Source organism: Parambassis ranga, chromosome 24 (genome assembly GCF_900634625.1).
Source record: "Parambassis ranga chromosome 24, fParRan2.1, whole genome shotgun sequence".
NCBI classification, from domain to species: Eukaryota; Metazoa; Chordata; class Actinopteri; family Ambassidae; genus Parambassis; species Parambassis ranga.
The window spans coordinates 3,543,836-3,571,596 of NC_041043.1; the positions used below are offsets into that span (position 1 = coordinate 3,543,836).

General features: G+C 41.4%; 2 protein-coding genes across 2 annotated transcripts in view; both read left to right on the top strand.

The window, feature by feature from the left end:
• The first annotated feature begins 62 nt into the window (after nucleotides 1–62).
• On the top strand, nucleotides 63–6,744 carry ints7 (integrator complex subunit 7). The gene is made up of 20 exons (XM_028397235.1): nucleotides 63–236; nucleotides 391–520; nucleotides 846–992; nucleotides 1,106–1,243; nucleotides 1,333–1,379; nucleotides 1,497–1,696; nucleotides 1,798–1,920; nucleotides 2,005–2,122; nucleotides 2,225–2,359; nucleotides 2,437–2,534; nucleotides 2,725–2,964; nucleotides 3,206–3,343; nucleotides 3,421–3,627; nucleotides 3,861–4,055; nucleotides 4,398–4,501; nucleotides 4,599–4,667; nucleotides 4,750–4,882; nucleotides 5,509–5,607; nucleotides 6,109–6,294; nucleotides 6,385–6,744. Exons 1-20 carry the CDS (start codon nucleotides 143–145, stop codon nucleotides 6,664–6,666), a joined length of 2,883 nt encoding a protein of 960 aa, XP_028253036.1. The 5' UTR covers nucleotides 63–142; the 3' UTR covers nucleotides 6,667–6,744.
• Nucleotides 6,745–7,804: 1,060 nt separating this feature from the next.
• The window catches only part of lpgat1 (lysophosphatidylglycerol acyltransferase 1), a 30,189-nt gene continuing 10,232 nt past the window's right edge, over nucleotides 7,805–27,761 (top strand). The window contains exons 1-5 of the mRNA XM_028397814.1: nucleotides 7,805–8,372; nucleotides 9,049–9,301; nucleotides 19,463–19,581; nucleotides 21,319–21,414; nucleotides 24,043–24,322. Of these exons, the coding sequence (XP_028253615.1) occupies nucleotides 9,064–9,301; nucleotides 19,463–19,581; nucleotides 21,319–21,414; nucleotides 24,043–24,322 (733 nt within the window). The 5' untranslated portion in view covers nucleotides 7,805–8,372; nucleotides 9,049–9,063. The remainder of the gene's footprint in view (nucleotides 8,373–9,048; nucleotides 9,302–19,462; nucleotides 19,582–21,318; nucleotides 21,415–24,042; nucleotides 24,323–27,761) is intronic.

The window sequence follows — 27,761 nt, forward strand, 5'->3', positions numbered from 1 at the left end:
CACTTGAACTGTATTGTGAAAAGTCTTCACCGGATGCAGTATAGCTGTTTCTTTCAGTTACCCAAGGAGCACCTAAACAGTCAAATGCTAACGGCTCACGCTGAGATATTATAGATTTTTACCAAATCACAAATGCTAAGTAATGTCGCTTTCAACAGCTCGTTCTTTCTTGTCAGAGGCTTGTTATGGCGAACAAGAACTGGACGCCAATTCTGCGCTTATGGAGCTGGATAAAGGTGCGTTAGCTAGCTTGCTAACCAGTTAGCATCTCGCCCATTGATTCTTTTCTGCTCCTGATGATTCTACATGTGGCACTTTTTATGTTAAATAACATGTATAAATGTATAAATAACTGCTGTGTTGTAACTGGTAAAATTGATGTGATTTCAGGGTTGCGGTCGGGGAAGCTCGGAGAGCAGTGTGAAGCTGTGGTGTTGTTCCCCAAACTCTTCCAGAAGTACCCTTTTCCCATCCTCATCAACTCTGCGTTTCTAAAGCTAGCAGACATCTTCAGACTCGGGTATGGTTGATTAAAAAGACCACATCACTAACGTCGGTGTCTAAAATCCATCAGTTAGTCATTCTATTACACTTGTTTACCGTCTTTAGTACACGATAGTGTGAGTTAAAGTGCTTTATAGTTTCATGTAAATACGTTTACAGCCATAACATCACTTTCCATTTCATGAACCCAATAAACTGAAGCTATATTAAGTGAAGCCTCAAGTTTGTTCATTACAGCTGCTTTCATGCTATCGTCATCATTATCGCAAGTAATAAGTAATAACTTCTCCTGTTCCACAAACATCTGTGTTTATAGAAACTTGTCTTGTTTTTTTTTTCAGCAACAACTTCCTCCGGCTCTGTGTGCTGAAGGTGACTCAACAGAGTGAGAAACATTTAGAGAAGATCCTCAATGTGGATGAATTTGTTAAAAGGGTGTTCTCAGTCATTCACAGCAATGACCCGGTGGCCAGAGCCATCACTCTGAGGTAACTGTGAGCAATGAAAATGAAGCAGAGGTGTACTGGAGTCATACATTGTGCCAACATTTGATGATTTAAGATTTAAAAGAAAAAAATGCGTTGTTGTTCCATTTGTTCAGGATGCTTGGTAGTTTGGCTTCCATCATCCCAGAGAGAAAGAATGCCCACCACACTATTCGCCAAAGCCTCGACTCTCATGACAATGTTGAAGTGGAAGCTGCCATTTTTGCTGCTGCAAGCTTCTCTGCACAGTCAAAGTGAGGAAGGAGAACTACTAATAAAACTGTATTGTGTAAGATGTGATGACATTCTTAGATGATTAAATATGTTTTTGTTTTGTCTTCAGAGACTTTGCAGCTGGAATTTGCAACAAAGTTAGTGAGATGATTCAAGGTAAATGTTTATTTCACAATAAGAAACAGCTGCTGTTGATGGACATTGTCATGTGAAGGTCAGCTTTTACACTTGAGTTTGCATTCCTTTTTGATGTGTTGTATACTTCCAACCTAGGTTTAGACACACCAGTGGAGCTGAAGCTGAAGCTGATTCCAATGCTGCAGCACATGCATCATGATGCCAGCTTGGCATCTAGCAGCAGAGACCTTCTGCAGCACCTGGTCAACTCTTACCCCTCCACCCCCATGGTCATCGTCTCACTGCACACCTTCACACAGTTGGCTGCCTCTTCCCTCATTGATATCCCTAAGCAGGTCTCCCGCCTCAGAGTTATATTTGTTTTATTAAACAGGAGAGAGAATGAGAGAAAGACTTGGCACTGCTGTTCTTTTTAATGTTTGAACTCTCTGTGCAGTTGCAGCTCTTGCTTCAATACCTTAAGGATGATCCAAGAAAAGCTGTGAAGAGACTTGCGGTTAATGATTTAAAGCTCCTGGCTAAAAAGGCTCCTCACCTGTGGATTAGAGAAAACACTCAGGTAGCAAAGCTAAAAGTTGCATCGCAGGATTGTTTTATGGTTGGTGTATAATGTGTGTGTAATAGTGTGTTTTTATCTTTTCAGACCCTGTGTGAATGTGCTCTGACAATCCCTTACAACAACTTGAAGCTGGGGATGTTGTCTGTCCTGTCCACCCTCTCTGGGACAATTGCAATAAAACAGTATTTTGATAATGTGGCAGGTATTTTCCACTTGTAAATAATTACTTTTAGTGCGGCATGCTTTTATTCCTGTCAGGCTTTATATTCCGCTGTTGTACATAAATACAAAATGTTTCTCTCAGGTGGATCATTGGTTGCTCCCCGGCTCACTGACCTGGTTAAACTGGCACAAGAATGCTGTTACCACAGCAACCTGGCAGTGGCTGCTCACGGGGTCATAGTGCTTTCCAACATTGCCATTACCTGTCCAGAAAGGGGTTAGTTACAGTGAGCAGTAGTGTGTTTCTGGCTTGATCTGTGTCATTACTTAACATGGTGAATTTCTCTTCCCTAGATATTGTACAGTTAGAGCATGACACTGTTTTGGGAGTGAACTCTCTTCTGATGCTGTGCAGTCAGGACAACAGCCCCAGTGCACAGGCTACACTTAAAGTAAGATGCTACAAACTTATAGTATATGCTCTTTGCTAATTAGCTGATCTAATATAGATTAGAATATAATAAAATGTAGTTTAAAATGCATCATGGAAGGTGGTTTTAACCTTGAACATCTGCCTCTACTGCCATCTCATTCACCAACCCTTCTGATGTCTCCTTCACCTTCCACTTTTGTTTGACTCAGACTGCACTCACCTCACTGGTTAAGCTTCTGAAAAGTCGACCCCATCTCAGCCAATCAGCAGTGGATTTCCTGCTTGGACAGCTCCACTTATCCTGTGACTCTTCTCGGGTTCTTGTGTGCCACGCTCTGGCGGCCATCGCCACCCACCTACCTGTACTGGGTGACGGTATGCTAGGGGATCTGGTGGACCTCTACCGAGTGGCCAGTCACTCGTCCACTGACAAGCAGCAGGAGCTTCTGGTGAGAGATGCATGTGTCACTTTAGCTAGTTTAAAATAGCTAGTGTTCAAACAGTGATTTGAAGCTTACAGCAGGTAAAAGTACAGCAGGCAACTGCTAAATGAATATGTATATGCAAGTACCTTTTGCTGTTGTCATCTAGATTTCTTAGACCAACTATTTCTAACCCATGTTAGAATTGTTGGCACTTTGTTGTTGATTTTTGGAGTTTTCCTTTTGTCCCCCACTGTGATTGCTGCAGGTATCCTTGGCAACTGTGATTTTTGTTGCCAGCCAATCTTCTCTGTCAGCTGAAGTGAAGACTATCATCAAACAGCAGCTGGAGAATGTTGCTAACGGCTGGACAGTGTATCGCATTGCACGGCAGGCCTCCCGCATGGTAAGCCAATGTTTTAATTATGATGACACAAGGAACCATGACTCATCTGAATTAAAATTCTTCTCAATTACCTGCAGGGATGCCATGAGTTCTCCAGCGAGCTGTACCAGTGTCTGCGGACTCGTGTGGCCTCAGAGCACTTCTACTTCTGGCTAAACAGCCTGAAGGAGTTTTCCCAAGCTGAGCAGTGCCTCAGTCATGTGGAGGACGGAGACTACAGTGGAGCAATGGGTGCCATCGCTGAAGCCCTGCGCTCCTACCAAAAGGGCATCGCCTCCCTAACAGTCAGTCATCTGTCAGACATCTGCTTGTCAAAAATCATTAATCCAGTTCTTCTTTCAGTGGTGACAGGAAGCTGCTGATAGTTAGTCTTTGCTGCTATTAGAGTTTTAAGCATCACAAGCTGCTAATGGCTCAACTGACCTGACAGCCACAGTATTCTACTAGATCAACTCAACAAAACCAGTGCAACTATTTAACTGTGGTGTCTATGTGTCTATCTAATTACTCACTGCAGGCAGCAAGCACTCCTCTGAGTCCACTCACATTCCAGTGTGACTTCATTAAGCTGCGGATTGACACCCTGCAAGCCCTGTCGCAGCTCATTTGTACCTGCAACAGCCTGAAGACCAGCCCTCCTCCAGCCATTGCCACCACCATTGCCATCACTTCGGGCAATGACCTGCAACGGTGTGGCCGCATCTCATTGCAGGTGAAGTATCAGAGTCTAAATGTGTGCAGGTCAATGTGGATGTTTTTTTTGTATTAAATTCTAGGAGTTTGCGAACCATGGCAACACATTTGGTTAGAAATGAAAACCTGAATGTGTGGAAATTAGGCCGACCAAATTGACGAGGTTGTCCACCATGTAGGGTCAACACAATTAAACTGAGGAAAAAGATATATGGATTGTAAAATGTTGGTGATGTGGGAAGCTACAGATCAATATCTGTATTTTGAAGTTATAAATCAATGAAATAAATAGACCACATTGGTCATTGTTGAGCATGATTTGCACCTCTTACAGAAATAATGTGTTTTGTTTCCTCCCCAGATGAAGGTGTGCATGGATGAGTTCCGAAGTCTTGCTGCTCGCTACGCAGATTTACACCAGTCATCATTTGATGCTGATTACGCCACCCTTCGCAATGTGGAGTTGTATCCTCAGTAGTGTCCTATTCACATACTGCACTTGTTTCTTTTTGACAATCCATTTTTTTTGCTATTGCTTGTATTTCTTTATCCATCTGTCCAGACAGCAGCAGAGCTGTTTGCTTGTCTCCCATGTTATTGAAGCTTTGATACTGGACCCGCAGGCTGCCAGGTGAGACCTGATGTGTATGTCAAGAATGATGGAAGGATTTGCATGGAAGATGTAACATATTGTCTCCGTTTTTGTAATCCAGTTTTCAGGAGTTTGGCACCTTGGGGTCTGTCCAGACAGAGAGTGAATATGAGCGACGGATGATGTCTGTCTTCAACCACGTGTTAGAGGAAGTGGAAGGCCTCACCAAGAAACACCCTCCTGTTTCACACTTGGTAAGATTAACAGAGCTTTTGTGAGTTCTTTGGTGCTTACAGCAAGGGGTTACAGTTGGACTACAGGGTGACAGAATTTCAGTGTAAATACTATCTAGTCCTGTATTATGGATAAATTAATTTATAGAGTTATGCTTAATTGACTAGTTTGACACTCATAAGACCCTGGTTAAAGGTAGGGTAGGAGATTTTGAAAACTCAGTGAGAGTCAGCCAAATTTAGAAAGTAAACACACGCCCCTTTCACTCAGAGCCCACCCCGAGGCCACGCCTCCCAACCAGTCTGTGACTTCGGCCATCATGCACGTACCTCTCTGGTGCGCGCAGAGCAGGAAGAGAGTGACAACCAGCCAACTATAAGCGCAGGAGCGCCTCGTAGGATTGGCTGATGTTTTTAGCGTTTTATAGCTTCCACAGATGATTAATATTCTTCGTTTTAAAGCGAAACTGCCAAACTAATTGGTTGCTATCAGATTGTAAAGAGAAGTTACACTAATTTAACAAAAAGTGCATCAGAATGAAATCTCCTACCCTACCTTTAAATCAATATAATTGCTAGAGTTAGTTAACAAGTGGAAGCAAAATATTTAAGTCGTGTAAATATATTGTATGTATTTGTTTTTCCAGCATACAGGTTGTCTGTGTGATGCTGTCATCGCATTGCTGAAGGTGCCGCTCTCTTTTCAAAGATATTTCTTCCAAAAGCTGCAGTCCACCAGCATTAAGGTAACGGATAACCAAAGATGTTTTCTATGTGCCATCATTTTAAGTTTTTAAACCTGTGTTGGGGTTTCACAGGGGTTAAAATTAGATATGAAAGACAAATATAAAGTTAACCTAGTTCCGAATAAAACAAATCTGGCTGCTTGCATCTCTAAAGTCCACTAATTAACATGTTATGTGTAGGACTGTTTCTTGGCAGGGTGCAGTCACTTCCTGGAGTCTGGTTGTTCAGTGACAAGCAGCCACCTTCAAGAAGTCAGTGTGCTTAGCCAAGAAGGAGTCCAAGAAAATAGTCTCCTATGAAAGAAAGACATGAGAAACAAGTTCTTCTACAAATAGTGCTTTATGACATCCAACATAAAAGTGACTTGTGTCTAAATAACACAATGGAGTCATTTTAGGATATTGATGAAGCCGGACATGTTGCTTATCGCAGGTCTTCAGTTACATGGCTGTCACATCTTCTCTTCAATACTTGTAAATGTTATCATTGTGTCTTCCCAGCTCGCCCTGTCTCCATCCCCACGCACACCAAGTGAACCAATACCAGTGCAGAACAGCCAGCAGCTGACTCTGAAGGTGGAGGGTGTGGTGCAGCATGGTTCAACCCCAGGACTTTTCAGGAAGATTCAGTCCGTCTGTCTCAATGTCACTTCAGTTCTCCAGAGCAAGATGGGGCCTGACTACAAGGTACTAAAACCTTACAGCCAGAAGAACTTTAGTACTTTACACCCTGCTTTTCTTATCAATTCTCATATGTGTGTGTTTTTACTCTTTTAGATCCCACTGGACACTAAAACAAATGAGATTGAGCAGCGTGTAGAACCCCACAATGACTACTTCAGCACCCAGTTCTTGCTGAACTTCTCCATCCTGGGGACCCACACCGTCACTGTGGAGGCTTCTGTAGTGGATGAGAGCGGCATTGAATGGAAGACAGGGCCCAAGACGACGGTATCGGTCAAGTCTCTGGAGGATCCGTACTCCCAGCAGCTCCGCCACCAGCTACAGCAGGGTGGACCTCCGCCCCCTCCACAGAGGGGCGCTTACACCCGCTTCTAGTGATTACCCTGAAGTGTTTGCTTAACATTATGTATATATTTTTCAAGGATTAAAAGACTGTATTTTGATTTAATACCATTTATGTGCTGTACTTCTTTTTTTGATTGCAATATTCTCTAGGGAAATGCAGCACTGTTTATCCTTGAAATAAGCATGTCACAAATGCAATGACACAGAGAGGCTCCAGGGGGCAGGCCATAGTCGTAAGGATCATTGTCAGTAGAGCTGTAGAGAAGATTGAAGCAAGGCGTCTGGACTTGTAGAGTTTTCTAGAAGACGTTTCGCTGCTCATTGCTTCAATCTTCTCTACGTATGATGACCTGGATGACTGAGAATCTTCATCAACACGTCAGTAGAGCTGGGAAATCTTTTCATGATAATTTAAGTCCACATTGTGGGTAATAATCACAAATGTTTTAGCAGCATTTAAATTTGTACTGTACTGTTTTTTAATATTTATAGAAAGTACTTACAAATAAGTTGTTTGTAGGGTGGTTTAAAGTCCCAGCTCCACCCTGAAGTCTGCAGTCTTAAAATAACTTGAGGTTTCACGCAAAGTCACAAGATTTAGTCACGAAATAAGAAGTTTTTAATAGACATTGTCCTCAGCATTCACATTGGAGCATGTGCACTACAAGACGAGAAGCTGGTGAACACCAAGGACTGTCAAGTAAGAGGGGAAAAAAGGATGTTCCGTTATAGGTTTCCAACATCAATTTAAATTTAATTTGTAATGTCTTATTAAGCCAATTAAGTCCGTTAAATTAATTTCTATTAAAAATCCATAGCTTTCTTAATATTGACAACTTCATAACCTATACTGGCTACCATGCTTTGTGATTTACTTCACTCACATTATTCTGGAATTAGAATATTATATTAAAGAACAATATTAAAGGGTTTGCACTTGGTTTAAGTTGTCTATTTTACACGAATAAAACTATAAACCCTAAAAACAGACCTAAGATCACAGGTTACATAAAACAAGAATAAATAATATAGAAACATATAATCTCATTTACATAAATAAGTGATTTATTTTTAACATCAATATTGTGGTAAATTAATACATTTCAGTGGTGCTTTTATTTTGAAGACAGATGGGTTCCGCTTCCGCTTTTGACGTGATTCCCTTTTGTGAACATTGACGCGGTGTGAATCGGGATCCGGAGGAAGGAATAACGGGTCCTGCCACCCGGGGACGAAAAAAATCGCTGCTTTTCGTTTTTGACTCGCCTGTGTCGTGTATATTTTGTGCAGCATTTGTCTAACGAGCAGCACTGATCCAGGGCACGTCCATATTCGCAAAGGGAGGCTCAGCAGCTAGCTAACTTGACGACGATGATGATGATGCATCAGAGGAATTATCCCGGTGTCTCTGACTGAGATGGAGCCAGCGACGCTCAAGTGGAGTTGCTTGCTTGCTAGCTAGCTAGCGAGCTAACGGTGCCCGCCGGGACACCCGAGCAGACCTGGATAACGTCAGCTAAATGGGTGCAACTGCAGTTTTATTGCACAGGGTTTGCTGTAACATTATCAGACACTTCCACCTCTGTGCCCTGATTTGATAAGAGACGGACCATGCCAACTAGCAAAAAATTGCTAACTTAACCATTCAGGTTAGCCACACGTGACATAATTTATCTCGCTTCAACAATTAGCTACACCTCCGGCCGTCCGTGGATGCTTCAGTGACATTTAATTGGGTAAGTGATGCGAGCTACTGGACTTTTACTTCTAAATTACAGGGTCAGACTATAATCAGGGATGAGGCACCCGGATTTTGCGCTCTGCACCAGCCTCCAGACATCCAGCGACCGAGTTATCATCTGGAATTGTCTCATAAATATCAGAGTCCTTGAGCATTTTTAGCTGCTTCTGCTATGCGTCTCAGTGTATTTTGCAATCATGTGCCAGCCAGTGGGTTGTCATATGTCACATATTTCTTGACATCTGCACCAGTTATGCTAACTCACTCTCTTGCTAGCTAGCGTGCCATGAAGTACTCGACCACGTCCCGGGCGACTGGTCCTTTTATGGTCCTGTCTTTGCATGTATTACTGTTACGGCGGGACAGCTAGCTAACAGACGGTCACGAATAACCCACAACCACAATCCCGAATAAATCCTCTTCAATAATAATCAAAAGATTGTGTATGCTGCTCGTGTGTTAGAGATAAATTCCGTATAATAGCCTCACCCTCATCCGGTTATCGACAGTCACTTCTAGGTGTGTTTCTAATAACACTGGGTATTTTTTTGCGGATGTGTTCAGAGCACGACAGTTTGTGTATGGACATATAAGTTACATGGCTTGTTTTCTGTTTTGTCAGGCAGGTCGAGACTAGATGCTAACTGCTGCTCTGTGTGTCTCTCTTGCAGACGGTGTGTATCAGGATGGCACAGCTCTTGGACGGGGCCGGCAAACTGGGCTGGGTTCTCCTCAAGGCTGTGCTCCGTTTCGTGTTTATGTTCTTTAACAACGGTGTAGCCATCCCATCCTACTGCTTATACCTGCTGCTTCTTCAGCCCCTGAGAATATGGGACAGCTCCACTTTCTGGCACATTGAAGGAATCATGTTTAAATGGTTGCTAGCCATGGTGTCTTCATGGGGCTGGATAGCAGGGTACACAGGTAAGATAGATGTCATTCATTCTGCTGTGTGAGCACTTACTGATGCACTAGATTGATCTGAAGTCAGACTCTCCTTCACTTTTTCAGAAAAATATTATAAATTGGTAGGCATTTGCCAATATGTGATTAGCACATGAGAAAGAAACTAATTCCCTTTGGAGCCCAGGCCTTTGAGCAGACAGACACCACATCAGACCCTCAAAACTGATTTACCTTACATTTATCTGACACTTAAAGAATGAACGAACTGATGGGTTAATTGATAATCATTATTCACATCCATACAGCAAAGATGCAGGAATAGTGTTGTGTAATAGTGAGACAGACTTGCCTGACAGGTACGATGGAAGAACAGGAGGAAATCAAAAGTGTTCCCTTTTAAATAGTCGGTTGAATATTTTGAAGGTAGTCAGGCAACAGTGGTGTTTGGTTGCACAGTGCAAAATGCTTACAAATTGTTAAGTGGTGAACATGGGGAGCAACAAGACGCACTGATTAATAATTCAGCGTGTACAGCCTATAGAACACCTGGGCTGACGCCAACGAATGTGTGTTGTAGACCTTGATTGACAGTATTTGGAGGGGATGTGCTGCATGGAAGTGTCATGTTGGGCGATAAAAGTTCAGTTTGGATTAACGTGTAGTGTCATTTTCCCATTTTAGTAGCACAGAACCATAAAAACGACTAGTAAGGTAGACTTGTACAACCTCCACTTCCCTGCACTGTGTGAAGAACCTTTTAGTTGTTGTCCAAGGTCACAGCTTCACTGTGACTCTTAACAGTACTGTACAGATCTTTGGAGTAACAGCTGCACATTATGTCGGCAGCATATAGGCATTGCATTCTTTACATGCAAGCAGTTGAGAGGAATAGTGACTGCATATGCTGGACATTCACCCTATATTATCCCAAAGTCAAGTCATGTTTGTGGAGTCTTTAGGTGTCTTTTAGAGCTGCAGTTATCAGTGAACAGAAAGTGAATCTGCAACTGTAGTAAATCAGTCAGATGAGACATGTTTTTAGAAAAAAAATCAATATTTGTTTTTTTTTGCTACATTTAGACTCAAGTATCACTTGTATCACTGAGTTTGCAACAATTCCAACTATTTTTAGGGTTTTATGTTTATTCATTACCTAAATAATGTTATTGTTTTGTTTATTTACACTAAAAAACTACAATTTATCAAAGCAGGAAGCTGTGAAAATGAATTGTCAGACTTTCAACACAATGGTTCTCAAAAGTAACATGTGTGACATATGAAAAATATATAGGGTTAAAGGTAAGATGCTTAATCAAAACCAAAGACATTTTATTTTAGAGATCTTCCAATGCTGCACTTGTAGTCAAGAAATGCTACGTGTTTTAAAGCATACTTGCTCACAGTTTGATACACGGCAGACATGAACGATGTTGCATCATCTCCGCTGGAGAAGCAGAACAGTGGTGCTTTGTAGATATCATGGATCATTTTATCAGTAACAAGCTGCCATGAACAGTGTCACTGGGAGAGTCTGTATAAATATCATTAATTATGGAGTTCTTTTACAGCTTCTCATACAGGCTTAGTTTTACTCATTTAATGAAGGGGAGAGGTTAGAGTAGCTGTGGTAGTGTGAGGTGAATGCACTCTCAGTCTCTGGTGTTTATCTTTAAGTGTTTTTTGATCTTGAAACTCATCCTGTAGTTATACATAATAAACTATATGGGTATTGGTGGGAAACTGGGGCCAAAAGTATGAGTTGTTCTGGTCAAAATTTTCTTGAAAGACAGGCTACATTATTTGACTAAACACTGCACCCACTGTGCAAACAGATTCACTCATCAGATGTTATCTTAGCGTAGCAGATCTTCTGCGTTAGTTATCCCAGAACTGTTGTAAGGGATATAATGCTGGTGTTCAGCTCTCGGTAAAGTGAGGACATATCACTGCACGGATGATGTGTTTACGGCATTCATCCATATCTTAAAAACTGAGTCTCATCAGCTAGCAAATAGTGGGTTTACTGAGAAACACCAAGCTAGTGCTGCTTCTGCTGCTAGCTCTGTGGCTTCACTTAGCATCATAAACCCCCTCCCAAACCCTCAGTGTGTTATTTGATTATATAAGCTAATGGCATTGTAATGTCAGCTAACAGATCGCTCACATGTGATCATTAAAGCAACATTTCAAAAGCAGAAAGCTAACATAACCAAAAACTATATAAACCTGCCTTAAGAGAGCCACCAGAATATGAACATTTAACTGAAATCTCTGTGGTATTGTGTTGCATCGTCATTCAGGCTGACCCCCTTTACCCCTGTTGTTGTCAAAAGCATTGCAACTGTATTTGGTCTGATGAGACTCACACACACACACAACAGTGAGCACAAACAGGTGCACTAAAGCCAGCAGGATTAAGTTTTCATTGGATGTTGTATGAGTGGGTAGTCTGTTGGACTTGTGAAGAGATCAAAGTCTGAACATGCAGACAGTGTACACTTGTTTCCTGGTTATAAGTTGCACTTTCCCGTATTTGATTGTAATGTAAAGTCAGTTGGTTATTTTAGAGTGCAATTTAACAGTGATTGATGCGACGTTATCAGTTCTACAATATCTATGACACTTATTGTTCAACATAATCACCTTGTCGACTGTCTTTATACTGTCTTTTGTTGAGTATATGTATTTGTTGAGCAATGACATCATCATCATCATCATCACAGTGTAGTGGTAACCACTGTTTGTTGAAGAGGTAGTGTTGTGAATAGGTGAATAGAGTTAGGATCCATGTTCCTGGATGATCATCACTACTGTGCGGTAGTGTGCTTGAGGGTCGCCCTGGAGGAAGAGCACTCCTCAGATCTTCTTGATGTCCTCATGTAGCCGTCTCGGAGATCAGCATAGGGCCTCCGGTATAGTTAGGCACCTTTTAAGGTCTGTCACTGTCATCAGTCCCCTTGCATCCCAGAAAACAGTGGCCATCACAGTTCCTGCAGACCTCTCAAGCTGTCAGAAAGACCACCCTCCAAAGTGTTGCCAGCACAGTACCCTTGTAGATCTCTGTGTAAAATCTTTATACTCGATGACTCCATAAAGGCCTGGTTTTACTTACAAGTTACACAAAATGGAAATACTACAAGCTTTAATAACCTCAAACTTTCTGCATTGTCACTTAGAGTTTCAAAATGCCAGTGGGCACTGAGAGATCTGAACAGGTCATTTGATTTTTATCACCCTGGACTTGTACATTTTTCTGCTCAAACGTGTTTTCCTGAGGACTTTTCGGTTTCATAATCTAGAAACGGATAATTTTTTTTTTTTTCAAAAACATACATGTAGTTATTTGCTGGCATGTAGCCCTCTATCTGACATCTAGTAAAGTGAAAGTAATTGTATTGCAGTGTTTCCTCTCACTTTAAGTGAAGCCCAACATCAGCGTGGTAAGCAAGGAGTGACATGGAAACAGCTCTTTATTCTGCAGTCATAACTAAGAGTGTTCCTGTGAATATTGTGGTAAAAGAATGATCAGATTAGCTGAGCAGTAGGTAGATCATCTCACTTTGAAGCTGTAACACAAGTGTCTTGCATTTGTTAAAGGCTACATACACCCACAGAAGTGTTATCAGTTTATTGGCTGATTAGACTTCTCTGGACTGCGTGGGTGTGAACAGATCATCTTTGATTGACATTGCCCTGACTGTCCTGAATTCTTTGTTGCACCTGTTAGAGGCAGGCCTCTTTGATTCTTTTCAGTAGATTATCAACATTTTGCTGAGCTCTGTCAGTCTTCTGATCCCTGTCATGTTGCCTGTGATAGCACAGAAAGGCACTTCTGATATGTTTTATGGCTTGCTGGCAGACTTTGGTAGAAGTTTATTGTGCATAGTGCTTGCAGACACATTGTAGGTTGGGATGAGCTTGCAGTCATGTCTTAAAGCACAAGTGAAGGAGTGGAACAATGGCACTGCAGCTCAGCATTAGTTGAGAGGGCGATAGCATGAATGGAAATTAACATCTCTTTTGTACTGAGGCCCTGAAACATGTTTGCATAAGTGGAGGCTGATGTTTAATTCCCTGGTGTACCGAAAGACTGTTGGGTATTGATGTGGATGAACAGCACATAATGTGGTAAATCCATATTTTAATGTTGATGTGGTGTTATTGATACAAACTTTTAGAACAAGTGGATGGTGTCAAATTGGCTTTTAGCAATTAATGAGGGTGAGAAGGTGCAATTCATATAACTCATAATAACTCATTCAACTCCACTGAACCTTCATGGAGACTGTGATGACTGGATGTATTCAGACCAGATAGGTTTACATATCTAGTAAATATTCCTACAATGCCAAATATTTTTTTTGTTGAGCTAATTGGATCATCTCATCTCTTAACCATCAAATTTATGACTATTTAACAGTGTTATGTAGACTGAGTAATTCACACTAACCCACAGTCAGCCATCTATAAATTCTGACCTCTGCTATGTTTTTGAGGCAGATATTTTAAGAGTTTCTACTTTTCACTTTTTTCAGATGGGTGGTTGAGATCACTCAACTTCACTTTGGCCCACACTATAACATTTGAGGAATAGCCCTGACAGTTTGTGGTATTTTCTTTGGCTTCTGTCTACAACTATTTAGGAATTTATACACACATCCCCAGTCCTCCCCAGCATGAATCCTACAGATTTTGAATTTCATTGTATTTTCTTTAATTGGTAAATGAACTTGAAATCTAACATAACTTAAGGACTTGAGGATCTGTGGTCCAAACAGATCTTTGTGGACACACTCAGGTAGATGTCCACATTTGTGAAGGTGATGTCACAATGGAAGTATTGTGATGAATGGCAAGGTCAGTGGTACACCGTTTAGCTGACCACAGATACTGGATTAGACACTGTGCCTGCAGCGTGGCTGTCATCCTGCTGTGCTAACTGTGTCATCTCTCAAAGACAATTTCCCTAATGTATTCTATCTGACAGATGACCCATCTCTGATATCATTTACGCCTTTCTCCTGCAACAGTAGGGACTTCAGCAACCATGAAAGCATGCTCCTTATGAAATGACATTGCCTTCAGGGTACATACACCCGTGCTCGAGTGTCACAGATGTGTCACTTTTCTGAAAGTATGCTCCCGATTCCCGTGCCCATGAGGATCGGTCTTATTCTTTACAAGACAGGAGGTGAAACAAAGGCCTAAATTGAACATGCCAATGACTTGTCTCCTGCCATATTTTTTGACTCTAGTGGAAACGGATTATCTACTCTATTTTTTTGTTCGTGATTGTCTGAACATTCACATCTCTTTGTGGAAGTGAATGAACAGTGATTGTATTGATGTTGCCAATTTCCTATAATCTTTCCATAATGCAAAAGATTTAACAAACTCAAATGTCTTAATGGCTTAAATGTCCTAAATGTGACTGCACTGTGACACATTAAATGGAGATAAACAACAGGGAGGCAGCTTCCTGTATTAAGTGCTTAGAGTTGGTGAGTCGGGAGTGTGTGCTTCCATTATTTGCTAATAAACTGAATGAATGTTAACATTACATAACTGTATCTAATTGAAAATGGCTAGTAGCGTCTACGGTGCAGTGGATCGAGTTTCAGAGTAGACTGATGTACACACTTGTCACAAACTATTCTGTCGAGGCATTAATTCCGATTTTTAGTGCGAGTCATGCAGTAATGGGTGTAACTGACATGCTGCTTACATGTTTTTTTTTCCTTGGGGTTATGGTGGCAGATCTTATACTTCAATCAGTGGAGTCTACACTAACATTAAATTTAAAAAGGCCTGCAGGTTTTAGGCGTGTGCCTGGTTTATAATTGAAGCAACACAGACTTAGAGATCATTTTATTTCAGAAAACCTCGTATTTACTCAAATAATTTGACCCTAGAGTTGTAGGTCTCAGCTAACCTGTTCATTAACAATGTGTTTAACTGCTGCTAATCTTTATATTAAAATGGAACAATCAATGAAGATACAGATCATAGTTCTTTGTTGCTGTTGACTATCTAGTACTGCAAAACTAAACATGGCCCCTTGTCAACACAGCTCAGTTTTCTTGCTTAGTTTTGATCACTCCCTGAATTCCCGTGTTCAATAATTATGTTTTGATCTCATAGACACTCTGTATTTTAGCCTCATATTGATCTATGAATTGTTTCTTATTCCTGCAGAAGTACAGAACTGATGTTTACTGTAGCATCCGGGGTGCATTCACTTCAAAAATAACGCTTTAGTTTTGAATAAATATGGTTAATTTAAATCAAGTCATGGTAGTTTTCTTACTTACAATTGAAAAGCATTGGGTTCTACCTCTGCTATTGATGAATGTGTTCTCTCCTTGACAAGAGAGAGTTGAAGTTCGTATTAGTTGGACAGAAAATACATTTAGAGCGTGGGTCTACCTGACGACTGAACACACACTTTCTGTTCCACTGTGCCAGCGGAGGAAAAAAACTCTTGAAATGAGTATTACTTGCTTCATTTCCCAGAATGGCTTTTGACTAACCCTGAAGAGTGTGTGTGACTCTGATGCTTAAGTGTATAGAGACATAGGAGTAGTAAGCGAGGCAGTTTGTTGTTTAATGGCAAAACATTTTTTTTTCTTAAAGCTCAACAGTCAATTCTGTACCGGCCTCTGCTGTGCTTAATTTGTCCCTTATTGCAGGTGAACTTTACACTGACATTAATTTCTCATTGCGATGTGATATCGTAATTGTTATGTCAGGGAAATCGCCCATTAAGTAAGAAACATTTAACAATCAGTGATGAAACGGGCAAGAAATGAGATAAGCTTTGACTTTATTAGTGTTTTTAAGGTATTTTTTCAGCTCTCTTGCATTTGGTGGCACTATTACTTAATAAAGATGTTACTTGTTACTTGGTTTACAAACCAATTCTGATCAACCTCTTTCAGCCTGCAATCTTGATGTAAACTCCCCCGCAGACAGGAGGTGCCCATTCACTCTGCACCCCAAGCCCTCACTGATTAAACATTTGCATCACACAGACCTAGTCAGTCCAGCCCTGAACTGCAGGGATCACCAGTGAACGATTGCAACTTGACTAATTCTCTTCACCTTTGGTTCTCTTTTAATATGCAAAGCTGTTGAAGTGTGTTTCATTTGCAGAGGAAGCTCATGTGTTCTCCTGGAGTGCCATTGTTGTCAGCCCTCACCTCACAGCCAGGTTTCCTCCTCTGCTGCAACTCCCATGTGTATTCTGTTTGCAATCACATACAGGTGAATGGATTGTGAAGTAGCTATGTGTTCTGAATAGGGAGCAGACAGTGTAAATCAGTGAAAGAGAGCCTGAAGATCCACTCCTGTCAGTGCTGACAGACATGCAGCTTTGTCAGGTTGAAAGCGTTTGTCAAATAGAGATACTATATCACTTACAAACAGCAGTGGAGGTCTGTTAACAGGCACTATGTGGTTTGTTAACAACCACGTTAAATCCACATCTGTATCCTTGTCCTCTGCACTTGTGTCTTCAAAGGACAGTTCAACCCGATAACTAAATATTAGATTGTTTTGGGGTGAGCTGCAGAGTTTTTGAGTCCTTCCTGCTCTCCTGTTATGCTTTGATTGACTTGAATGAACAATAACTGCCTTATCACTGATATGACGTCTACATCACTAATTCACTTTTATTAATCCAGGCTGTCTGGCTGTGACATTTGAATGAAGCTGCCTGTTAAGTCACCAAACAGGAAATGACTCATATCTCCACAGCGTTTTAACACATCATGATCAAATTTGTTCTGTGGGTCGAAGAGACCTCGATGTACCTGTGTGCAGTGTACCCTGCCTGATGTGTCTGTACTAGGCCCAAAGAGCTGCAGCATACAGCTATACTCTGCTTTGTATTATTTTTATCACTTTGACAGTGAACAAAGCCCTGGATCTGCACTCAGATGTACACTGATGCCTTCTGTGGTGAAGAGGGAAGCATTATTTATGGACATGCAAATAAGCCTCCTCTCCCAACGTGTAGCGCTGACACACAGCTTCCCCAGGTGTCTCAGGCAGGGACCTCTTACACCAACGAGTCAACTAGTGTTGTGTGTTAACACAAAGCCTGATGATTGCTTCTTTAAACTAAAGAAAGTCAGACTGCAATGTTTGAGGACCTTTTGACTAAAAATAATCTAATGCTAGCAAGAACAGAAACAGCTGCACAATTTCTAATACCCAGTATGCCGCTTCAGGCAGTGACAGTATTCATACAAACACTGTCAGTACAAATGTATTTACATTTACTATTCATAATTAAGGGATTATTGTCTTAGACCTTATTCGAATTTTTCTTCTGAACAATATCCTGGGATTTTCACCCCCCACTGTTCATCAGTGATTTAAAAAAAAAAAAAATCTTCAGCATTAGAAATTTCTTTCAGATGCCTCCTAGGTTTTTACTCCAGATGCTGCACTGCTCAGCAGCTGCCTCTCAAATCGGGGGCTGTGTTCTTCACAGGACACAGGGTACACTAAACAAACTGGGCGAAATATGGACAATTTTTCACAAATATTGCAGTTACAATTTGGATTAAAATTATATTTTTTATTATTACTCTCAGGGCGTGACATTAAAGGTAGCCTGGTCCAAGTAGGTGGATTGAATGTCTTAGGAAACATAAATTGATTTTTTTTTTTTTTTTTTTTTTTACTATGGGAATGAATCCTTCTGGGATCATTACAAGGACATTCGTTTCATACTGTACTGATGCCTCAAATATGTCTGAAATCTTCCAGTTAAAACCACATTTTATTTTTTATACTATTGACATTGATGCTGAGAGTTATGTCCTAGCTACTGTATCCCTGGATCCTATTTACAGACTTTTTACAGAATTACAAACATTCATACACTCATGCACATGCTGTCATGGATTTTAACATCAGCGGGTTTAGGGCTGAAAACCTCTAGTGTTGCAGGTAAAGATATAACATTATCCATGTGCATGAGTAGTCGATATTAATTAGCTCCTGTGTGCACTGTAATAACCTCCATATAAAGATTCAGTAATCTGCGACCCAGATGTGTTATGTGGCGTTAAAGAAACTTCTTAATAAGTTGAACTGTCGATGATGTGGTGGTGTCTGTGCGTTTGTGACTGAGGGAGAGAGGAAGTGTGTTCCTCGTGCTGCAGACACAGCAGAGTCTGCATGTGGATCGGACTCTTAGTCCAGCAGTACAGTCCTCAGGTGTCTGTCCGGTTTATTGACATGGCCCAAAAATCTGTGTGTTTGTATTGTATTAATGGTAAGGACTCTCACTCTTTCAATCATTCACGCAAGCAATCAGGAGAGAGTGGGACATCTGTGTTATAAAAGATCTTTGCAGCACCATAAAGATAGATGATAAGACTGATCAGCCACGATTGTTTGTGTCCGTCCCAGTAAAGTGTCCGGGTGACATTGCACGTTAAAGTTTCATGTATTTATCGATGCTTTAATTTAATAATCGACTCAGGATTGTCCACGGTCGAGCCGTGATGCATCGATTTTTCTTTCCTCCCACCACTAATCAACAGTGAAAAGTGACTGTGCACCGTTTCCTGAAATTTGCTTCTTTTAAAACCAGACTAAAATATTGTCATTCACTTTCTACATGGATTATTATGCATATTCAGTGATGACTAATCCCAAAGCCCAGCAGGATATATAAAATCCCACTGTATGTGATGTAATCATGCAGACCACCTCTGGAGGTGGTCAGAGGCTCATTTGGCCACATTACCAGCAAAGTGTAAATGTTTACACGTCCCACTCAGCAGGTGGGCTCACAGAACTTTATGATCCAGGCAGAAAGAAAATGCAGACCATATGGGGAGGCTGGCAGTTTGCTATCCAAATGCTGGAATACTGGGGAACAAGAAACACCAAGTGGACCTGTCTGTCTCTGATCTTTCTTGGAAACGTGTTTCCTAAATTACGATGTTCAGGTGTCGAAATTGATATCAGGATGGGGAAAAACGTTTACAGATCAGAGGGAGGAAAACGCGAGGACGTCTGAAGAGTAACTTCACTTAAGTTTCATTGACAAACTTAGACTGCAAATGGTTATATGAAGTTATATGAACTTTGACCATGTTTGAATGATTATTTCTACAGTTTGTTAAATGTACTTTTGCTTTTTTTTCTTGGGCTTTGCAGTAACAGAGTGGGGTGATGATGTGCGGCCAATCTCCGAGGAAGAAGCTATGGTTATAGTGAACCACCAATCCACAGGGGATGTGTGCACGCTCATGATGTGCTTACAAGACAAGGGCACGGTAAGTGGAGACAGAACTGTGTTACCTCTCTGTAAGGAAAAGTGAGAGTGCAGCAATGTGGAGGTTGCAATGGCGATGTGAGGGTAAATTCTACGGATGTCTGAACCTGCGGGCTGCTGTCAAAGCTTGTTTGCAAATAAGGAGTTCCTGTTCAATGTCAAACAAAACCCCTTTAGCCTAGGTGTGTTTGTTTACCTAACTTGACTTTGCTATGCACAACAGAAGTCATCCTAAAGGATGCAATGTGCTCATTCCCCGAATACTTTGCAGGTAATTGAATGAACCAACTCCCATCACACCTTAATTTAAACCAATCAGATCTCTTCTCGCTGTTTTACTTTACTACAGTACGCTGATTGGGCCAACCCACTGTTTTTCAGGCACAAGCACGTAATGATAATGTGTGATTTCACATGTCTCATGGGAATTAAGCTGTGGTGTGTTTTCTTGTGTCACTATGTGTCATACAAACATTGCACTTCTCATGTATGAAGAAATTCAACTTGCACAACCTTGCATGACTCAGGGATGTTGGAACTAAAATGTTTTTATCTGTTTGCATCAAATAGTCTGTATCTGCATACATTTCAGAATCAGAATCAGAATCATGTTTATTGCCATGTAAGTGAAGGGGGTTCACATTACTAGGAATTTGCCTTAGTGATTGGTGCATACAAAGAACATATAACAATTAACATGCAATAAGATAAAAACTAAGATAAATTGCATTTATCAGCTTCAGCTCCATTAGCAGTAATGAAAACATGACAAATGGGTGGAGAAGTTAATTTCAGAGTTTTTCTCAATCTAGTGACTTTCTTTCCATCTCATGTCTCTAAAAATGTGCACGGAGATCAGCTCATCCTTTCCTTGAATCCCTATCTTAGAGGTGCAAAGTGCACAGTTGGAATGATCCAAGTTGAAATAAACCTGAATAATCCTTAAGTCTGTTTGTCAAAGGTTAGCCGGTCTTTCAGCTGATTGTGTGTTTAGCTATATGCCAGCTGATAAAATAAAAATGGGCTTGACAGCTAAATTACAGCAAGCGTATGTTTGAAAAATGACATCAAGTGTAAATGAAATGTTAAGTGTGTTTATGGAGTTGAGCCATTTGTGGTATTGGACTGAGTTGAGAGGAGGGAGATATTTCCGTGTAGTTCAGGTAAGAGACCTAGTAATAGGATAATGCTTTTCAAGTCAAAACAGGTGATGATGGCAGCGGTAAACAGTGCTGTGGTGTGCTGCGTTCAATATATATGTGTGTGACTGTTCAGCATCTGGGCTCTCAGGCAGCTGCCAGCAAGTGTTGGAAGTCAAGTTGTGTCGGCTTTGCATTCTTCCCCACTGATCATTGTAAATAAGCAAGGGAGCAAACCATGTCTAAACAGGGCATGCACCTATTAGTCTGTTGCAATTGGTGTCTTTTACTCACATAGTTGTCTGGCAACACAAACACAAATCAGGGGCAGCTGTGTTGTTGTGTGAGTGTGGTTTGTTTTTGTTAGTCATGGCTAGTGCTGCATTGCACAAACATGATGCCATGATCTGCCTCAACAACTGCATCCCTGGCCCAGTTTATCCTCTTAGTACTGAAAGGACAGTAAGCCAAAGCTGCATTGGTGCAGGTCATGAGGATGGAAATGCTCTGATGGGCAGTTATTCAGGTATTGACACCAAAGACTGAAAAAGATGACACAGTGTTACAGATGTTTATTGTATTTTTATTCCCTTTTTCAGGTGGTGCGGAAAATGATGTGGTTGATGGACCATGTGTTCAAATACACCAATTTTGGCCTAGTGTCCCTGATCCATGGGGATTTCTTCATCAGACAGGTAAGAGAGCCACAGAGCACGCCAAACGTCTCACATTAATCTGGATTGCTTCACATTTTGAAGCTGCCTGAATGATTTGCAGGTTGTATTTTTGCGGTTTTCCATAAGTGTGCTTTCCCTGAAGGTCTGAGGATTAAAACTACAAACCTTTTGGCCACATCCATTTAGCCTAGGCTAGTGGTAAAAGGGACCATGCTTTCTATTGGTCAAGTTTCTCCCCATTTGTGATGGGGAAAAAAGCAGTGGACAGTATAGTGGGAGGGCTGCTGAGCCCTACTGGATCAGGCTGCTTTGTTGACAGTATTACACAAGAAGCCTGCTGCCTTCAGGCACCCTGTGAGTTAAGAATTCATTGATATCAGGCAAGTTTGACAGGTTATTCTGAGGTCAGCAACACTAAATGCCATCAAACTGAGCAGGTGTACAAATTCAGAAAATGTCTGACCAGAGATGATGCTCAAGAATAATTTTCTGCAATTTCCTTGCAGGGCAGCTATGGACTGTCAGCATCTGAGCCATTAGTAATAATTCGGCGTACCTGAAGGAGGTTAAAGTGTTTGTTGCATAACCTTTAGCAGGAAGGGCAAAAAAATCACCTAATAAATAAATACACTGAATCTATGCGGAGTTGGTGATAAGTGTTCAGTGTCAGTTTATTGGTTTGTACACTTTAGACAATGTTGACAGAAAGTGATTCACTTAAATGGCTGCTGTCAGCTAATCTGTCCCAAGATTCACTTGGAGGTTACAATGTGCACCTTGCCTTCTGGAGTCAGTCAAGTAATGAAATAGTTTGGACCATACTAAAATGCACAAAGATAGCATTACTTTTTTGTCTGAAAATAGATGTTGCTGATGGGCTGTTGGTGGTAGCAGAAAGTGGTTGTCCACCTTTGTTTTGTCAAAAATCTCACACTCTTCTCTCACTCTTTTGGGCAGCAAAAACAGCACAGTGAGAGGGAATTACATATTTTTTTGGGTCAAGGAAATGCTTTGCCATGGAATTTCACATGGGCACTGTGCCGAGGGTGAAGCACCTGGAGCCTGCTAACAGCCAGACGGGTTGTAGTGAAAAGTCTAAGCAGGATCGGTCATTTCTGCCATCCTTCTCTATCTCCATCTCTGTGATGCCCTCTAGCATTCTTGCGTGTGCATTCTTGATATCTTTCCCCAGAATACTTTGCACATCCACACAGCTCAGCATGCAGCTGCCCTGGCCACCCAAGCACCTGCTGTCCACTAAGGCTGGCAGACATGGGTCTGGCATCATCATAACACAACACAGTGATGCCTCTTTGCTTCATTTTGTCACATCCGAAGGACATTTTCTTATTGTTGGATGCTTGAAGGCACATCGGTGTTAGCTTTGTCTTTAGCTTTTGCTGTAGTTTATGGGTTGTTGTTAAATTGTTTTCATTTCAATATGTCAGCATTTAAAGCACTCGTCATCATGGTCTACATGATGTCATGACCATGAGTGTCCGACACAAACATTGTCTACAGCATCAGGCTGCTTCTGCTGGCTCACCTTATTCTGTGTCCTCCCTATAAAGTAGTGCCAAACCAGGTCACCTTCCTACATTGCATTATTGTCCAGCAATGGCTGCTCTGCAACTTAAATATTGTTGTCAGTTTATGTAACACTGTGAGGCGTCAGTCCAAATTTCTGTAGCTCGTTGCTCTGTATGTGGTCAACTTACAGGTTGATACCTGTATGTAATTTCTATATATTAAGTAAAGTATGAAGCAGTTCCTTCTCACAATGGTTGCTGCTGTCCATCATATAATATAGTTTGGCAGACCTGATAACCAGGCAATTGAGTGAGTAACCTTTGTTCTATCATGTGTGAGTGTAACTGAAAATGAACCTGAACAGGTTGTTCACTTTAGAGATAGGTAGTCTTCCATCACAGAGCTTCAGTTATGTTATAAATCCACTAATGATTCACCCAAATCCAAACCAAAGGACAAATGTAACATATTAATTTGTAAAAGGGTTTGTCCTCTGAGTACTCTATGTCTGCACACTGCATAGACAGTGCGACTAACAGCAACACTATGGAGTACAATTTTACTCTGTTCATATGGCTCTTCATCTTCAATTAAAAAAAATAAAATAAACAGCGGCAGCCACAAGGTCATGTGTACTACAGTCTGGGATGTGTTCCTCCTAATGTCTGTAATTTTTACAAACAACTCTGAGACCTATAATAAAAGATAAAATGTTTATTCTTCCCACTGTAACCAGCATTAGCAGTTGCAATACACACATCTACATAAACAGACCTGACAGGCCATGCTAATACATTTAAAATGACTTTTGACCAGGCCTAACTAAAAATCAATCCAGCTCCTCCTCATCCCCGCCCTGTTAATGCTCTTGCAGTTGTCAAGGCCATCATGTTTTGCATCCATTTCATGTTGAGCCATTAATGTTCAGAGTGCTTCACAGTGTCCTGTAGCCAGTGTATGATTTGGTTTTAATTGATGGTTTCTAGTGTTTGTTCTAATCAGACAAACATACTTTCTATTTCATCACGTTAATTATTTTTAGCATTTAGCAACAGTTTTTTGTGTTCTTAGGGCAACTGATGAAGGTAATTGCCCTTTTCTGTTTTTTTTTAACAGGGTAAAGCTCACAGAGACAAGCAGCTGGTCTACCTGAAAGATCACCTAGAAAAATACTACCATAGCCGTGACAGGAAGTGGATAGTGCTGTTCCCAGAAGGTGGCTTCCTTCGCAAGAGACGGGAAACCAGCCAGTTGTTTGCCAAGAAAAATTCTCTCCCCCATTTGACCCACGTCACGTTGCCTCGCCTTGGGGCCAGCCATGTTATCCTGAAAACCCTGGCTGCCCAGCAGGAGAATGGCAGTGTGGGCAGTGACACCGGCATCCCGAACCAGACAGGTAATGAGAAGTCTGTTAAGCCTAATATGCCACTGTTAGGTGCAGGACTTTTTTCAGACTGAGGTTTGGGTCTCAAAGGCTACACTGCTATTTCTGGGGAAGTCCTGGAAGTTTTTTTCTTCCTTTATTTAACAGTGTGTGATGAACACCCCTCTGCACACAGTGCTCTGTAGTGCTTGATCAAGGAGGCTTAATGTTGTATGATGATAGCATGCTTCAGACGTGAAACCTTAAATCTCTTATCGCAGCATACCCGTGTCCTCTGGGAGTTCTGTTTTAAATGGTGGTAAAGATTGCGAGGGAGAGGAAAGGGGTGACATGTGCAGAGGTGCCAGAAATTGCATCAGATGTTCCTGAAAAGCCCAGCGGTGATTTGCAGGAGAGTCATTCTTCTGTCTGGAGACCAGCCCTAAATACAGCCAGTGAGCAGATACCGCCGCAAGCCTTTTGAGAGTGAAAGGGGATGATTTCATTTTCTCACTTATTCATAGGAATTTAAAGAGATTTTACAAAACAAAAATAGAAATCCACCTAATGTGTATTACTTTAAGCCTCCTTCTCATTCATCTTTCAAGTTTTTTTTCTAAAAACAAATGCATCTGTCCATTGACTGTCCTTAGAGATTCCATTTTTACACATATACAGGTGGCTTCTTACTGCCACTGCTATCCAAAATGTAATAAGTTGCTTCCCTCAGGGATCTGACCTAATTTCCTCTTCAAAAATCTGGCGAATCTCATGTCCAAAAAGTAATAATTGTCGGCTTGGTTTCGCTGAATCACACTATGAAGTGCATGGCAGGGGTACAGAAAATATTCTGCCAGATGACACATGTCATGTAACCTACCAGACTTTTTGTTCACTGAACAAAATTGACATTGTATTGACATTGTTCATTTACACATTGTGCTGATACAAATCTGCAAAGTTTGCTTTTATTGTGGATTCTGTACTGTGGCAATAAATGTAAGGTTTAGGTTTTGACTTGGCAAGAATGATCAGATTAGCCAGTAAAGCTATTCTTTGGTGCCTCAGCAAAAAGTGCAGAGTTAAAACAGCCATAAATGTACGGATTCAATGACTCCCACATGACTGTGCACACTGCACACTCCATTTACCCTATGGACTCCCCTGGCTTCTGTTCAAAATCCATTTTTTAAGGGTGTGCTGTGTTAATAGTAAATGGGAGAGACTTTGGGCCAGCATTATTGAGAGTGTGGCTCAGAGACTTTAGCTAACACAGCTCTGTGTGCTACAGCCTCAGCACTAAGAGCTGTGTATCCCTCTGCAGGACAGACTGTCAAGACAAAGGAGAAATATCTGTTAACCGGACAGTATACCAGATTTTGAATGCACTAAATGAAGTGCTGGTTTCTGCTAATTTAGCATAACGTACTTAACTAACCTGATCAGAATCAACAAACACTAATGAGTGTAGAGGTTTTGTTTATGACTCCTGGGCAAGAAGATGTGTTTTTCTTTAACATTTGAGACACATCAGTCTTATTCACATCTAAATATACATTATGTTTAGTATACTATATCTCTAGTCCATATGCCAGTTGTTTCATATAGCTTTTTTTGTCCTTCCCTATGTTCCAGCGGCTCAGGAGGAGGGAAGCTGGTTGCTGCAGTAGGGCTCGTCCTTGCACTTGAATCTAGCTAATGGCATTAAAACCTAGGGCACGAAAACACACATACCCAGAAGAGCACTATGTCCTATCCTTTGTGTGTGTGTGTGTGTGTGCATGATCAAAGACACAACTCTGTCTCCCTCTGACCCTCGCTGATGCTCTGCGGAGGTGCCTAGAGCTTGCTGACTCACTCAGAGACAAATGGGCCACTTGGAGAAAATAGGATTTGATGTAAATGTGTGTGCCGCTGTGTATCAACCATGCAATGTCACCCAGGCTAAATAAACTGCACAGTGCAAATACAAAGTACATGGGTCACTGATCGTCAGTGTAGCTCACAGCCTGCAGAGAGGCTGACTGATAAAGAGTTATGTGTTGTAAAACCATATTTACAGTTGGCGAGTAGACAAAGTTCACGGTTCTGAGTCATGTTAGGGTGGGAATGGAACTCAGGGCAATCATGTTGGGTAATACCAACCAATCAGAAGCCTCTTTTTCTCCATACTTCAGGGAGTAGGAGGGACAGGTGGGGGCTACACGTGTTAATTGTCTACCAGGGTGGCCCGAGGGAGTGCCAGATATCTGCCAGTGCGCTTCCTTCCTCCGTTTGCAAAAGGACAGGGCGCCTCTGATGTCAGTTGCTCCTTACAGTATGGTTTGTCACAACATATAGGGCACTATCAATACCTTGGCTTAGGGCCTTGTGGCTGGCCACTCCTTGGAACTGGATGTAATTACCCACTGAAAGATAATTGGGGAGTTGTCCATGCCCATCAATAGCAAGGGTAACATTAGTGTAACCTAACCAGCTTTCTCCATCGTGTGTAAACTTCAGACACAGATGTGTGAACCAGGTGCCAAGTGCATACCCTCCATGCAACCTGCTTCCAGAGCTCTCTTGTTTTTTTTACTAGCTTAAATCCACCATGCTTAGACTACAAAATAGTAGAAGCAGACTAGAAGTGACAGTATATGTGCAACAGATGTTTCATATTAGGCCTTATACCAGGCTTAAGCCTCAAGATAGTCTGATTACGGGTAACTGTTTGTAGCAGCATCCATAGGAGAATGTAACAAGTCCAGTGCGTATTGAGCTATGCTGACATTCACATAGTGTACTTAAGTTTGAGGAACTGTGTTGCTTATGAACCTTAACCGTCTGTTCTGCTATAATGACACACTGCTCAACCCTATTTGCTTATTTTCTGCATTTGCTGTGAAGTGTTGACATTATAGCCTGTTGCAACATTTCCTGTTTTACTGCAGCTAACCCTGACAGAATGTAATGTAATGTGGCCAATAACTTTTTTTGGTCCCATGGCATTTGTTTCCCCATAAAGAAGCCACTGTGCTTGAAGAGGGAAGTGCTGGCTGCACAGTAACAGCAGCTTGAGCTATGACATTAGCCAGGCAATCAAATATGCTGCGCTGTCTCATACCAAGCTCATTTTAGAGTTGTCTGTGCTGCTCGTGCTCTCTGTTTTCTGTTTGACAGACGTGTGTGTCCTAAGGGGAACAGTCCAACGTTTCAGATGCTAAAGTTATTTCATGTCTGTGCATCCAGTAGAGAGATGGGCTGAGACATGCTGAGACATGATTATGTGATCATGGTTCACCTGACTTCAACATTCCCTAAGAGGCACTGAATACTATCTATATCTCTGTCCATATGTGTGGGTTAGAACAGAGCTGGCCCTACTTAATGCAAACAAATGTTCACACACTGCAGCTAACTGCACCTCTAAACTGAATCCTTTTCCCCCTTTTACTGTTCAAATCAAAAGTAAGGTTAAGAAGTGTCTGTT